The 14,414-nt window shown below is 42.7% G+C and overlaps 1 protein-coding gene across 1 annotated transcript; it reads right to left on the bottom strand.

Moving 5' to 3' along the window:
• Positions 1-296: 296 nt before the first annotated feature.
• Positions 297-1,407, bottom strand: LOC129740012 (uncharacterized). Its single transcript, XM_055731593.1, has 4 exons — positions 1,088-1,407; positions 936-1,022; positions 784-870; positions 297-718 (listed from the first exon to the last, which is right to left on the bottom strand). Exons 2-4 carry the CDS (start codon positions 1,006-1,008, stop codon positions 537-539), a joined length of 342 nt encoding a protein of 113 aa, XP_055587568.1. The 5' UTR covers positions 1,009-1,022; positions 1,088-1,407; the 3' UTR covers positions 297-536.
• Between the last annotated feature and the right edge of the window lie 13,007 nt (positions 1,408-14,414).

Here is a 14,414-nt window from a genome sequence, read left to right on the forward strand (position 1 = left end):
AATTGTACTGGTAGCGACATCTTATGGATGTTAGTCCACTTACGAATTTGGTTTGAAACTTAGGTTGGTATTCTCACACACGTTTTCAACACATTTTTGTTCGGGGCTCGATGTCTGTTCTCTGTGTTTTTAGTATCAATCTGCTTAGGCAGTTTCCAGCTTAAAATTTCATGACCTTCGCTAAATCAGATCCCGCATAAATCAGTATTATACAATGACTATTCTCATTATCTTCTTCCCGAGACACCCGAAAGATTTATTCTATAGTTTTGGATTATTAATGTAAGATAAGGCTTATCGTTTTTCCATGAAATGGAATCGTTTGGACGCACTTTACGATACAGGTAACGGGTCGTTAAGTAGAGTAACCATTCAATTTTTTTGCTTTTTTCTACTCATCCGAGCAAGTTGTATCATACGTGGAATCTTCACTTAATGGTTTTCTCATAAAAAAATTACGATTTAATATATCGTGTCCTTTAGATACAATTATTAAAATTAAATTATCGAAAAGAAAATCAGTTTTAAAATTGTTTTTATAGCATTTTATTTACATCACAAAAATAAAATTTATTTGAAATAAAAAAAAACACTTCACACTGTAAAAACACTGTAAAAAGTTTCGTGATTGTGCTGATGACCTTGTTAGTGCTGTTGTGGACTACCGACCCTCGCCCCGTTGGAACCGGTGGAGCCGGAGACATCCGGCTAGCTGCGACTGGAAAAAGTAATTTTCAATTAGGAAAACTAAAAAATTACCAAAAAATAAATCAAGGTACTTACCCTTGCACAACGGGAACTGGCGCCGTCGCCAATCGATCCATCGCACCGTCGGAACCGGTGGAGCCGGAGACATCCGGCTAACTGCGACTGGAAAAAGTAATTTTCAATTAGGAAAACTAAAAAATTACCAAAAAATAAATCAAGGTACTTACCCTCGCACAACCGGAACTGGCGCCGTCGCCAATCGATCCATCGCACCGTCGGAACCGGTGGAGCCGGAAACATCCGGCTAGCTGCGACTGGAAAAAGTAATTTTCAATTAGGAAAACTAAAAAATTACCAAAAAATAAATCAAGGTACTTACCTTCGCACAACCGGAACTGGCGCCGTCGCCAATCGATCCATCGCACCGTCGGAACCGGTGCTGTTCCGTTCTGAATTCTCCCGAAAGCGTGAAATTTTCACGAACGAATCAGCGAGAAAAAATTGTATTCTGCACAAAAATTCAACCACGTGTTAAGTGACAGCAGAAAATTTTGGGGTGCGTTGCTAAAATAATCGAATATTATTCATGATTATTAACTGTATCTTCCAGGCATAATTTTTTATCTTAGCGTCGCGTTGCCAAAATTACTCAATTAGTTTTTTGGAAGATTAATCTTATCTTTTAGAAATGGTTTTTACTCGTTTCTAGCAAAGACACATAAGCCAGTGACCTAAAATAAATCGTAACTATTAATGTAATCAGAACCGAATAATTCGAAAGATGCATAGTATGGTTTTTAGCTATGCGGGATGTCGATCCTACATTCCAAACACGTATAATACGATATTTGCAAACATATTTCAGGAATTTCGTCGGTGTGTTATGAAAATCCTGAACACGGAAAACATCTCAACTTCAGAGAAATTTACTTAAATTTTATTTAGCCTAGCCTAGCCTAGCGTCAGGCACTTTCTTATCAGAATAAATCTGCGTTATCTTTGTTGTAACGAATCGAAGCGACATATAAACATCTTTGGAAAAGAATTTGTTCAATAGATGTCGGTAGTGATTCGTTTAATCCGAAGTAACGCGTGTTTCGTGTGCACTGGCGAAACATGTTACGCGAATGGGAAAATCCGCAGTCCGCATTCACAGAAGTATTTTTGACGGTTTCCAGTTTCAATTTTTGTTAAACATTATGCATTATTTTCATGTTATGTTTCGATAAAAAGAGTACAGTAGCGATTCGTTTGTTTCAGACGCTACGCGTGAAGCACATAATATAATTTTTAGTATAAATCTACTTAGGTAAGCTTTTCGCAGTTCCAGCAACTGAAAATTTTATGACCTTCGCAAAATCAGATTCCAAATACAATGTTTGCAAACATGTTTCAGGAATTTCGTCGGTTTGTTATGACCTTCGTTCGTTTTTATGACCTTCGCAAAATCAGATTCCAAATACAATGTTTGCAAACATGTTTCAGGAATTTCGTCGGTTTGTTATGAAAACCCGAAAACACCATCAGAGAAATTTACTTAAATTTTATTTAGCCAAATTTATTTTTCTTCTCACACCAACATGGCCAAAACTTGTAAGCATCCTGGAAAATGAAAAACTTGCGTTCTTCATTTTTCTTTTCAACATAGTATCTGATACATAGAACTTGCATTGCAAATACTACTACGGCCAGGCCAACCATGAGATGTAAAACGCAAAAGATACAGGTTCAAGGGAGGAATGAAGCGTGGAGCTCCCTACCAAACGCTTAATATGATTATATAGAGTTTTGGTTATTTGGGAGAATAATAAGATTTAAAAAAAAAAACAGGATAAAAATAATACAGAACGATCTCACCAAATCAAAGGGAAACGATGATTACGGAAGACGCAGAAAAAGATTCAACTCCTATAACAAATGTGTTCGGCTAGCGGGTTCAGCGGTGCTGAAACTCCCCTATATATGCCTCAGGGTCGGCTTAAGCTAAGAGACGATTCGGCTAGCCAAGAAAACACTTTATTTACTTCGAAACCTCCCACGTTTTATTTCTACCCCTTTTGCCTTCAGGTTATGGTTATGCGCACACTAGGGACTACGTCCCACCCCCTTATGCTACCTCCTACCTCGTGACACGTAGTGATTGCACCACCTTGTGTCTCGCCTTCCTGGGTAGACCAACCTCTCTGCTCCGCAACAGGGATGCCGCTCGGTGATAGATGCAGGTGACTGACGGGTTGTTCCAACACGCACTATGCTGGCTTCGGGTTGTAGGTTCCCACGGTAGCGGCCGGAGTTGAGTGTAGGTCGCCGGCTTCAGTAGGTAGGTTGTGAACCAGCGTGTCTATGGCTCGTGTGAAGCGCAGTTGGCTTTATTAATTATCGCTGCGGTGTAATGGCGGCCTGCAGCGATGGCGGTTTCTAGTCAACACCTTGCCACAACGAGCCGAACCTCGGATCAAGGTAAAACCTCGGGGTCCTGTTAGGAAATCGGGATGGGGTTTTAATATGGCGTTGACGAACGGTGGTCACTGTTGCTACGGGGCTTAGGGTAAGAATTACCTGGATATCCACTTAAACTTGAACTTCCGGAATTTGATATTTTCACTACAAGTAAATAACTTGCGCCTTTGTGTGCTGGCGTTTTGGCTTATCGTAGCGAAATGGCCGATTTTCGGCAGTTCTTTGACCCCGTAGCCGCGTCAAGTTTGACATCACCGTTCTTTCGCCCCATCCCGATACTTGATTCGCTTCGCCTTTTTCGCCGTATTACTCCACTGCCATCTGGTAGTGAAGTTCCACAACTCCTGTTGTTCGGCGTTGACGTGCAGGGTGGTGCTTAGGGGTTCTGGGGCGACTTCGACGCAGGGCGGCTTCTCCACAAATAAAATGTCTTCTTGGCACATTTAACGGTATCGCGAACAAGAGATCAACTACCACTGACACTACTAACCGAGCACTTGTTACACTCTCCTCCCGCTCGGGTTAAAAAAATGTTAGCAAGCTAATATTTTTTTAAACTTTGCGACACATTTAACCTCCACCACGACACCGACTGCTGAACTAGAGGTCCTCGAAGAGCATTGACTTAACACTGTTAAACGCGTAGTGACAACGAACAATTCTATTCAAAAAGATCTTTTTCTACTAAGTTCGGACTTCCGCTGAAAAGTGATATGTATTCACCCGTATTATTTGTGGGTCGGGGTCATAAGGCATCAACGTTGATAAATCAACTCCACGCTGTTTAGAGGTAAACCTTTACTGACCATCAACGTCTTCGACTCCGGTCTCCAGCGATCCCACATACTGAGCTACTGACCTGTGGGGCACCAGGACGCACCCCACAGTAATGAAGTCCTTGCTGCGCTAAAGCAGGGCACTGGCGCAGTGGACCGTATATTTCCCTAGCTACTCGTGGGACTAATCATGAACATAAACAACAACACTAAAAACAGAAAGAACGTCGAGACAACTGATGTTAGCTCGGACGAAGGAGGAGAAAACAGAAGAACTCAGACGGAGGTCTTTGCGAAGAGAGGACTCCTTAGGTCTCCTCTACTGAGCAAAGTAGTAAAGGAGCTAGGAAAGGAGATTGGCAGGGAGGTTGCCAAGGAAGCGGGAAGAAGCACGGTCGCGGATGGGTCCACTGAAAATCTCAGCAGTTCCCAGCAAGAGGAGCAGGTCCCAATCGCAGGAAGAGGTGCACCAAGGGGCATCAAAAAGTGTGGCCTTTTGGAGGCAGCCGACATGGTCGACAAGATGCAGGAGTTTGTGCGAAGCACCAACAACGTGCACACGCACATCAAGACCTGGGTGCCGAAATTGATGGTGTTCCTGCAGAGTGCCGTCAAGGAACGAACGGAGTTGGTGCGGAAGGCCGAGGCTGCAGAGAAGGACCTGGAGGAAGCAAAATTGGTTGCTTCTCAAGGACTTTCGAAGGAGTCCAAGCCAAGAAAAACCGCAAAAAGAGACCGCGACTCCCCCGTCGTGAACGATTCCTCCAAAAAAAGGAGGGGCACGGATTATGAGGATGCCGACGGTGAAAGCAGTGCTGGAGGCTGGCGAATGGTTCGCAATAGGAAGGAGAACGTAAAAAGAAAGGTCGTTATGAAACCAGAACCACCCCCAAAACCCAAACCTCAACGGGTGATATCCAGGGGTGATGCGCTTATCGTGGAAGCGAAAGAAGGCACAACGTATGCGGACTTGTTCCGGAAGTTGCGCGCAGAGCCAAAGTTATCTGCTCTTGGTGAGAGCGTCACCAAAACAAGACGCACCCAAAAAGGCGAACTGCTCTTCGAGCTAAAAAAGGACCCGGCGGTAAAAAGCGCCGACTTCAAGGAGCTTGTCGAAAGCACCCTAGGCGATGAAGCGACTGTCCGAGCGCTATCACAGATCGCGTCCATTGAATGTAAGGACCTTGATGAGTTTACAACTGCAGAAGAGCTCGAGAAAGCTCTCTCCAGCATACCCGGCATGAGCAACGAATCGGTAGCTATAAAATTAAGAAAGGCGTACGGTGGAATGCAGATTGCAACGATTCGCCTCTCACCAACAGCGGCCAACACGCTACTGACGGTAGGAAGTGTAAGAGTAGGGTGGTCAATAGGGCATTTTAGAACCGCACCCAGGATACCGAAGCAGATGCAACGCTGCTTCAACTGCTGGGATTTTGGTCATCTATCCCGAAGCTGCAACGGACCCGACCGGTCACGATGCTGTCGAAGATGCGGTGAAGAGGGACACTTCTCTCGAGAATGCAAAAAACAGCCGAAATGTATGCTATGCAAGCAGGAGGATGGAAATGTCCACGAAACTGGTGGCTTGGACTGTCCGGTATATATAAAGGCAAAGGCAAGCCAGTAAAACTGGAAATAATTCAGCTAAACCTCAACCATAGCGAGATTGCACAGCTTCTGCTGGAGCAAACGGTAGGCGAAAAGAAGTGTGATGTGGCGCTTTTATCAGAACCATACAGAATCCCGTCTGGAAACGGTAATTGGGCAGCGGACAGGTCTGGCTCAGCTGCTGTTTACGCCACGGGACGTTTTCCAATCCAGGAGATAGTGGTAGATTCTCGGGACGGATTCGTGATTGCCAAAATTAACGGCATCTTTTTCTGTAGCTGCTACGCTCCACCAAGATGGACGATCGTGGAGTTCAACACAATGTTGGACGAACTCACTCACGAACTGACAGGAAAGGTCCCTGTTGTAATAGGAGGAGACTTCAACGCCTGGGCGGTAAACTGGGGTAGTAGGCGCAACAACCCTAGGGGCCACAGTCTACTAGAGTCCTTCGCAAGACTGGAAGTTGAGCTGTGCAACACTGGATCCATCAGCACCTATCGCAAGCATGGATTACCAGACAGAACATCAGTGATCGATATCACCTTTGCGAGTCCATCATTAAAAACTGATATGAATTGGAGAGTGTGTGACGATTATACCCACAGTGATCACCAGGCGATACGCTATAGCGTAGGAAACCGAAATCCGGTGGCAGTAAGGCAGCTGCCAGTGCACGAGCGGAGATGGAAGACTAAAGTGTTCGACAAGGAAGTGTGCACCGAAGCTGTATACATGCAGGACTCATCCCAGGTCCATAATGCTGAGCAGCTGACGAAAATGATGGTAGCGGTGTGCGACATGACCATGCCCAGAAGAAATACACCGAAGTGGTGGCGACGACCGGCTTACTGGTGGACTTCAGAAATAGCTGAGCTTCGTACTAGCTGTCTAAAAGCGAGACGACGAGCTCAACGGGCGAGAAATGAAGCCGACAGAGAAACGAGAGGTGCCGTTTACCGAGCAGCCAGGGTGTCACTTAAGCGAGCTATTAAAACAAGCAAAGAAAACTGCTACAGAGCGTTATGCCAGAGCGTAGATGATAACCCATGGGGGCAAGCCTATAGAGTTGCACTGGCGAGATTCGGTGGCCCAAGGTCGCCGACCGAAAAGTGTCCGGAAAAACTGAGAGAGATCGTTGCACATCTTTTCCCGCAGCATGGCCCGACGCAGTGGCCACTTACCCCGTACGACGCGGGTGCCCACGACATCGAGCCAGTAACGAACGAAGACTCGTGGCTATCGCTAAGAAACTTGCGGTGAATAAGGCCCCTGGTCCGGACGGAATCCCAAATGCAGTGCTGAAGGTGGCGGTACAGACCATTCCGGATACCTTCAGAGTGGTGCTACAAAAGTGTCTCGACGAGGGATCTTTTCCCAATTCGTGGAAAACGGCGAAGTTAGTGCTACTACCGAAACCCGGGAAACCCCCAGGGCATCCATCATCATATAGACCCATTTGTCTGCTGGACACCCTTGGTAAGCTACTGGAGAGGATAATATTAAACAGACTTATTATCTACACAGAAGGCGGAAGTGGACTGTCGGACAGACAGTTCGGTTTTCGGAAAGGGAGATCTACGGTGGACGCCATCCGTATGGTGACAGAGTACGCGAAGCGCGCATATAAAAAGAAGCGAACAGGTGTTCGTCACTGCGCCATTGTGACGATCGACGTTAAGAATGCCTTCAACAATGCCAGCTGGGAAGCGATTGCCAAAGCGCTTCACAGGATGCTTGTTCCCAATACTCTCTGCAGGATAATAGGAAGCTTCTTCGAAAATCGAATCCTGACGTACGAAACCGAAACTGGGATACGATCTACTGCACTAACAGCGGGTGTTCCACAGGGTTCCATACTCGGTCCTGTGCTTTGGAATGCCATGTATAATGAGGTGTTAACGCTGAAACTACCAGCAGGCGTGCAGATAGTCGGATTTGCTGACGATATCGTGCTCATGATTACCGGTGAAACAATCGAGGAGGTAGAAGACCTTGCAACGGTGTCCGTAGAAAGGGTTGGCATCTGGATGGAGGGAGTTAAGCTTCAGATAGCTCACCATAAAACCGAAGTTCTGCTCGTGACCAATAAAAGAGTTGTGCCGCACATGGAGATTACTGTTGGAGGGCACACAACATCTTCGAAACAGCAGCTGAAATACCTTGGAGTAATGGTCGACCATCGCTTAAGTTTTGGTGCGCATGTCAAATACTGTTGCGAAAGTGCATCGAAAGTCATAGATTCATTGGCCTGGATTATGCCGAACTGCCATGGTCCAAAGAGTAGCAAGAGACGTCTCCTTGCGAGCGTAGCACTGTCGAAACTACGATACGGAGGAGCGGCCTGGAGCTCCGCGATAGAGGTAGAGCGCAACAGATCCAAATTACGGAGCACACATCGGTTGATAGCCATGCGAGTTTCCTGTGCGTACAGGACCATATCAGCAGATGCAGCTTTTGTCATCGCGGGCATGGTTCCCATCGACATAACTCTGGCGGAGGATATGGAATGTTACAAAGCAAGAGCTGTTAGAGGAGTGCGTAATATTCAACGAGCAGCGTCAATGCTCAAGTGGCAGGAGCAATGGGACGCATCGAACAACGCAAGATGGACGCATAGGCTAATCCCGAGACTTTCAGACTGGGTAAATCGGAAGTATGGAGAGGTCAATTTCTACCTGACGCAGTTCCTTTCGGGTCATGGGTGCTTTAAGCAATACCTTCATCGGTTTAAGCTTATCAGCTCGCCTTATTGCCCGGAATGCGTAGAGACGGAGGAATCGGCAGAACATGCTATCTTTGTCTGCCCCAGGTTCAATTCAAGGCGTCAACAACTTCAAAATTTGAACGCTGAAAACATAGTGAGTGAAATGTGTCGCGACGAACAGTCATGGCGTGCTATAGTCGACGAAATCTCGCAAATCATGCGCGATCTGATAAGGATCAGGAAAGATGATGAACGGAGAGAGCGAGATAGTCAACCAAATTTGACAAGCTAATGAAAGGTCTTGGGCCTCGTACACTGAACCAAATCTGGAAATAAAATCTACTGGGTCATTTCAATAATTTTTAAAGTTTATCGCTCAATTACAAAGTAATGATTTATCCTGTACAAGTTATTGGAAAATTCAATAAATTCTGCAAGTGTATTTTGTTGATGAAAAACATACTAAAAAGTATAGGAAAATCTACCATGAGCCTAATAATCCTAATCAAATGTATTAGATAATCCATTAATTTTCAAATGTTTATTTTAACATAGAATTTATATTTTGCATTCATGTGTATTCATGCATTTTCGTGTAGTGTCTTGAATGACTGAAAGAGTTCTGCGCATCAGCTTAAAATAGAAAAACTAACGATTCCGGAAAACTCCGGGAATTGGACCGGAAAAACCTTGACAGCACTGAAAGATTTTCACACCGAGGCCGACAACAAAGAGAGCGATAAAGGTAAGTGAAAAAAAAAACTGTTTTCAGCAAATAATTTATTTATTTCTTAACCCCGTACAGCTCGACAAACTCCATCATCCGACCGGACAAAAATCGGAGCAGTTCCAGCGGAAACAAGGTGAACACTCCGCCGGAACAACCAGCACCACATCAACAAGAGTCACAGCAGTAAACATACTTGGCGGAAGAAAAACATCGTTCAAATTGTGTTTTGGTTTTGTTCAAGTGAGCAGAACACACGACTTCCTGGATCGCACCAAAAGGAACCTCCGATGGCCCCTAAATATTCTTCCGAGGTAATCTCTAGGCATTGAAACAGGTAAAGTTTCGCAATTTTCCTTACATATTTTGTTTTTTCTTCAAAAGGAGCACCACGGGCTACGAAATCAGGAGAATCGGACAGAAGAAAAAGCAATGCCTTTACGGAAAACCCGAACGTTAGGAATTCCGTGAAAAGGTGCGGATAAAATGGTTTTGTTCATTCTCCCGAAGTTACCATCTGTTGACGGTAAAGTTGTAAATTTGTATTATTCAATCATATTTGTATACTATAGTTTGTTTTTGTTTTTCAAGGTTGCATTTCGCCGGATCAGCAGAGTCGGGTAAAAAGCTCTTACCATTCAAGGTGGTCAGTGGTTCAAGAGTCCCCGGAATAGGCTTCAATGGTTCCGAAGACTATCGCGTAGTCCACCTTCTGGTATTAAATTTGTAAATTTTAAAATCTTTTTTGCTATTTATGTTCAATTTTTTTTAAGGTAAGCTTCCGACGTTGCGTTTCTTGATCGACTTTGCCAGAAGCACCTTCATTGATACAAAAAGATGATGGCAGCAAAACTCTAAAACAATTTCGAACACTTGCTCGGGGATAAATGCTGCAGGGGTATGTAAAAATTTTTACTATATATAACCAAAACAGTTCTCTATCTTAATCCTAAATTTGAATTCTATTTCTAAATTTTATTCTTATATCTCTCTAATGTTTCGTATTTGATTTGAATCCAATATAGGAATTTCAGAGATCAGAATTAAATATGAACAATCATGATTTCAAAGTAGTCGATGATTCCTTTGAATTCAGTCACAGTATTTGAAAAACCCAAATACTAGTATTTCACTAGCTACTTGCTTGCATCCTCAGTGAGTTTCGTTATTCATTATTTGATTTATTTACTGATCAGAGACGAATTAACTGGAAAAGTCTCTCTAATTAAATTTAAAAAAAAACATTAATATTAGTATTTGGGTTGTTAAAATACTGTGGCTGAATTCCAAGGAATCATCGACTACTTCGAAATCGGAGTTTCATTCAGCTTAGAGTTTCTTGAAACCTGCTCTTTGAATATAAATAAACAATCAGAAATCAGATGGAATCTAGTACCGTTTGTATACTTTTGAGTCCAAATTTAAAATTGACGGTTCTGAACTATGATAAATTTACTGTAATCTGTTATTATGATTAGAAAACTGAGAATGGTTCTGTAAACATATTGGAATTAAAGTTATGTCCCAGGAATTTATCAATTTATTATTTTTATGTATGTAATTTTATGTAAATTTATAATTTTTATGTCGTTATTTTTATTTCATTTTATTACTATCCAGGTTCACTATGATCGTTCTGCTATGTAGCTTTTCTCTGCTCTTCGAGTTTTTTTACACCAATCTGAAGCAACAAAATCAACGGCAGCTGCAGCTCCGCATCAACTACGCGTCAGGTTTTCCGCAGTCATCATATCTGATGGTAAAATGTGTCAACTTATCTTATTTTGTTGTAACATAGTTTTTCTTTTTTAGGTAAAATGGTTAAATCTAATAATGCTAGTCATGGCCACTCAACATCAAAAAGTGGTTGGAAAGCCCATTGTTCAGATTTAGAACGCGATTTAAAAGATTTCACATGAAGTCTGATGTATCTAAGAGAATCTGTAATCGTTTTCAGATGCTTCTGTTCAAAAGTATCTGCAATCTGCATCACCCTAGGAGCTCTCTCTCATCAACATCATTTATCAAGCCTAGTGTAGTTTTTAGTGCCTAGTGAGTTTTTCATTCAAATATCGGGATTACATACAATTGGATATAAACAGAGATAGCTATAGGAATACATTGGTATTAATTTTATATAAGAGCGGATGCGCCAAAAAGGTTTTCAGTAAATCGCGTTTTAAGTATGACAGCTCTATTACCCAGCAAAAATATTATTTTATTTCCTCAATACTTACTCATTCAACCATCCGGCTCCGGCAACGTTAGGAGACCTACTTTTTAATTCAACACGCTTGTCAGTAGGTCTTTCACTTAGCTAACAACTCGATTTTTTTTTACATTTGGCGCATTACCAATTTTGAATGAAATTTAAATAGAAAAATGATTTTTTAAATGTTAATTGAGGCTGCTTTAAATTTGAAATTATTAAAAAACAATTCCATAATAATGTTCGGAATTATTTTTAGATATGGATTTATTATTTAAGTTTATGAATTGGAGCTAAATATAATTTGTTAAACTGAATCTTGACTGTGGAATAAAAACTGGAAGTCTCAGATCTGCTAGGAAAATTTTTTAGTTTAAACTATTCGTCATATACATTTTAAGATATCATATGTGCCATGAATGTCCACATAGTCGAGGCCAAGCCGATATCAAGCCAGGTCGTTATAAAAATCATTCTCTTTGAGGTAGTGATAATTGTTGATAATTTGATTTGTTTTTAAATTTACTTTTTGGCAGTGTACTAATAAAAGTTTTTGTGATCAATAAAATATTATGATGCTTCAAGCCCAGATGTTTCATTTTTCATAACAAATCAATTTAAAATCGAAAGAAGAATTAAATACATTCATTTCATTGTAAAGAATAATCATTTTTATCATATTACAATTAAATTATTTCTACTGTAAATTCCTATAAAATTTATCGGAACGCTAAACTATATGCGCAAAATTTTGCGCTTACCTATAAAAAGTATTGGATTTTCTAGTAGTGCAAAAATACTAAAATTCCTAATACTGTTTATAGCTCGATTTTGCTCAGTGTATGACACTTCAATTCAAAAGCAACGCGATCTTAGGGCGCGGTATAACCCTAATCTGGACTCATACGTGTGGTGGGACTTAAAAGGTCTCACGTACTCAGCTACGATCTTTCCTGCAGCAAAAGGAAGCGGAGATACCATTCGGGGTGGTCGTGTCGGGATTCTAGCTTGGTAGTTTCTCAATCGGCCATGCCTTGGTGGTTAGAAATCCTGCGGAAGTGGTTGCTGTGACGGGCGCGAGTTACTTTGAAAGCGTTACCTAACCGGCACACGTTTCGAGGTCCCCGGGATAGTGGATGCTGTGACGGGCGTGAGTTATTATGAAAGCGTTACCTAACCGGCACACGTTTCGGGGTCTTCCGTACCAGTCTGAAGTTGACGATAGAGGAAAAGGAGAAGGAGGAAGAAGGATAAAGTAGAACGATGATCAAGGAGAAATTGAGGAAAAATTGAGAAAGAGGAAAAGGGTGAGATGTATAAGTGCATGAGCACAGCCTACCCCTTGATGTAGTATCATAGGGTGAAACCAAGGGGCACATCTGGCACACGAAGCCCAAGGTGGTTTTAGTGGGACGAACCCACACACGGCAGCAAACACCCGGCTGTTATGGTTTGAAGTCAAATTTCCATCTTGTAAAAAAAAAAAAAAAAAATACTGAGCTACTGACCAACTTTGTTGAAAACGAATTAAAATTATTTAAATTAAAGATAAAAACCTACTTAAAACTAAAATTTTCAATAAATAACACCCATAACATGCATAAAATAACGAAAAATTACATACTAACATGCTAAAATAATTTAAAATCCGGAAACATTACAAATTTACACCATTTTACGGTGTGCAACAAATATTTATTCCAAAGTACTCATTTTATGTTGCGCGATGCGTTTTTACAGGGCACATAGACCGGCCCAAGTTTGGCATTAAAATCGTTCGCGGCTGAGGACTGCTTAAACGACTTTTTAAACACCCTTTGCCCAACATTGAAAGTGGGTGTATAGGTCTTTTGACGTAAGTCGTACCTCTTTTTGGTACTCTCGTGTGCTGTTCGAAGATTTTCGCACACGATTTCCCAAACTTTTCTGTTTATGTTTTTGAACTTTAACGCTCGTTCATCTTCCGTTAGGGTGGGTTCAGTTTCAAGCAGATAATCAGTTCCTCGGGTGATGATTTCATTACCGAACACAATACGATGTGGTGTGAATTTTGTGGTTGCGTGAATCGTATTATTTAAGACGTGTTCGACTTCAGAAATACGACAGTCCCACATTCGTTGGTCGATACGCACGTACGAGCGGATCATCGAATTTATTGTTCGGTTGAGACGTTCGGCGGGATTCGCCTGGCTTCGATGGCGCGCATTGGCCCAATGTTGGACTTCGTATTTCTGAAGTAAGCCCTGAAATTCTTTGGACAGAAATGTTGATGCATTGTGCGAAATAATAATCTGGGGAACAGACAGCTTACGGAACCATTGCTCTTCCAGAATGGTACACAGACTACCCGAAGCAATCTTCTTCACAGGAACAAGCAGGCAGTACTTCGAGAACAAGTCAAGAACTACGAGTAGATGTGCATTGCCTTGCTTGCTTCTGGGAAGAGATTGTATGTAATCCATGCACACAATCTGGAAGGGTCTGGTCGCAATCCGCTGTTTCCCCATTTCGGGAACAGTGGAGTGTGTGGGGTGCTTATTTTCCTTGCACGCGTCACACTGAGCAAGGTGCTTCTTGAGATCAGCGGACATTCGTGGCCAATAGAAGCGTCGTTTGAGATACTCGATGCATTTTTCGTACCCGATGTGCAGCTTCTCGTCGTGCTCCTGTTGCATCACTCGATTCCGTTGAGATTTCGGGATGCATTCCTTCCAAGCAAACGTATAGTCGAGAACATCAGATTTTGACGCCACGAGCTTGAATAACTTCCGGCTTTCGATTCGGAAGTCGATGTACTTTTCCGGATCCTGTTGAACAGCCTGATACAAGTTCCGGTACCACTCGTCCTCCAGAACCGGCTCCAGCGATTCAATCGAGCGTGACAGGGCATCGGGCACGACGTTTTCCTTCCCTCTACGATGTTTCACGTCCATGTCGTACTGTTGTAGCGTTATACTCCATCTGCTGAGACGCGATGAGGACTTCCATTTCGCTCGCATGATGAAGGATAACGCTGATGAATCCGTGATAAGCGTGAAATGTGTGCCCTCGATGTAGCACCGGAATTTCTCAATGCAGCGGAGAGCGGCAAGCCCTTCCTTCTCCGCTGCATGATAATTCAACTCGGCCCCTTTCAGCTTCTCCGAGTGAAACGCGATGACTCGTTCTAAGCCCCCTTGTACTTGCGTGAGTACTCCTGCGAGTGCGGTGTCGCTT

The sequence above is a fragment of the Uranotaenia lowii genome, chromosome 1 (genome assembly GCF_029784155.1).
Source record: "Uranotaenia lowii strain MFRU-FL chromosome 1, ASM2978415v1, whole genome shotgun sequence".
NCBI lineage: Eukaryota > Metazoa > Arthropoda > Insecta > Diptera > Culicidae > Uranotaenia > Uranotaenia lowii.

What these genes read in the sequence shown, in the direction of transcription:
- LOC129740012 (XM_055731593.1), bottom strand. Translation starts at nt 1,008, where the DNA reads ATGTTTCCGGCTCCACCGGTTCCGACGGTGCGATGGATCGATTGGCGA. An exon ending in CCAGTTCCGGTTGTGCGAGG is followed by an intron (nt 871 to 935) that starts GTAAGTACCTTG and finishes TACTTTTTCCAG; the next exon opens with TCGCAGTTAGCCGGATGTCT. An exon ending in CCAGTTCCCGTTGTGCAAGG is followed by an intron (nt 719 to 783) that starts GTAAGTACCTTG and finishes TACTTTTTCCAG; the next exon opens with TCGCAGCTAGCCGGATGTCT.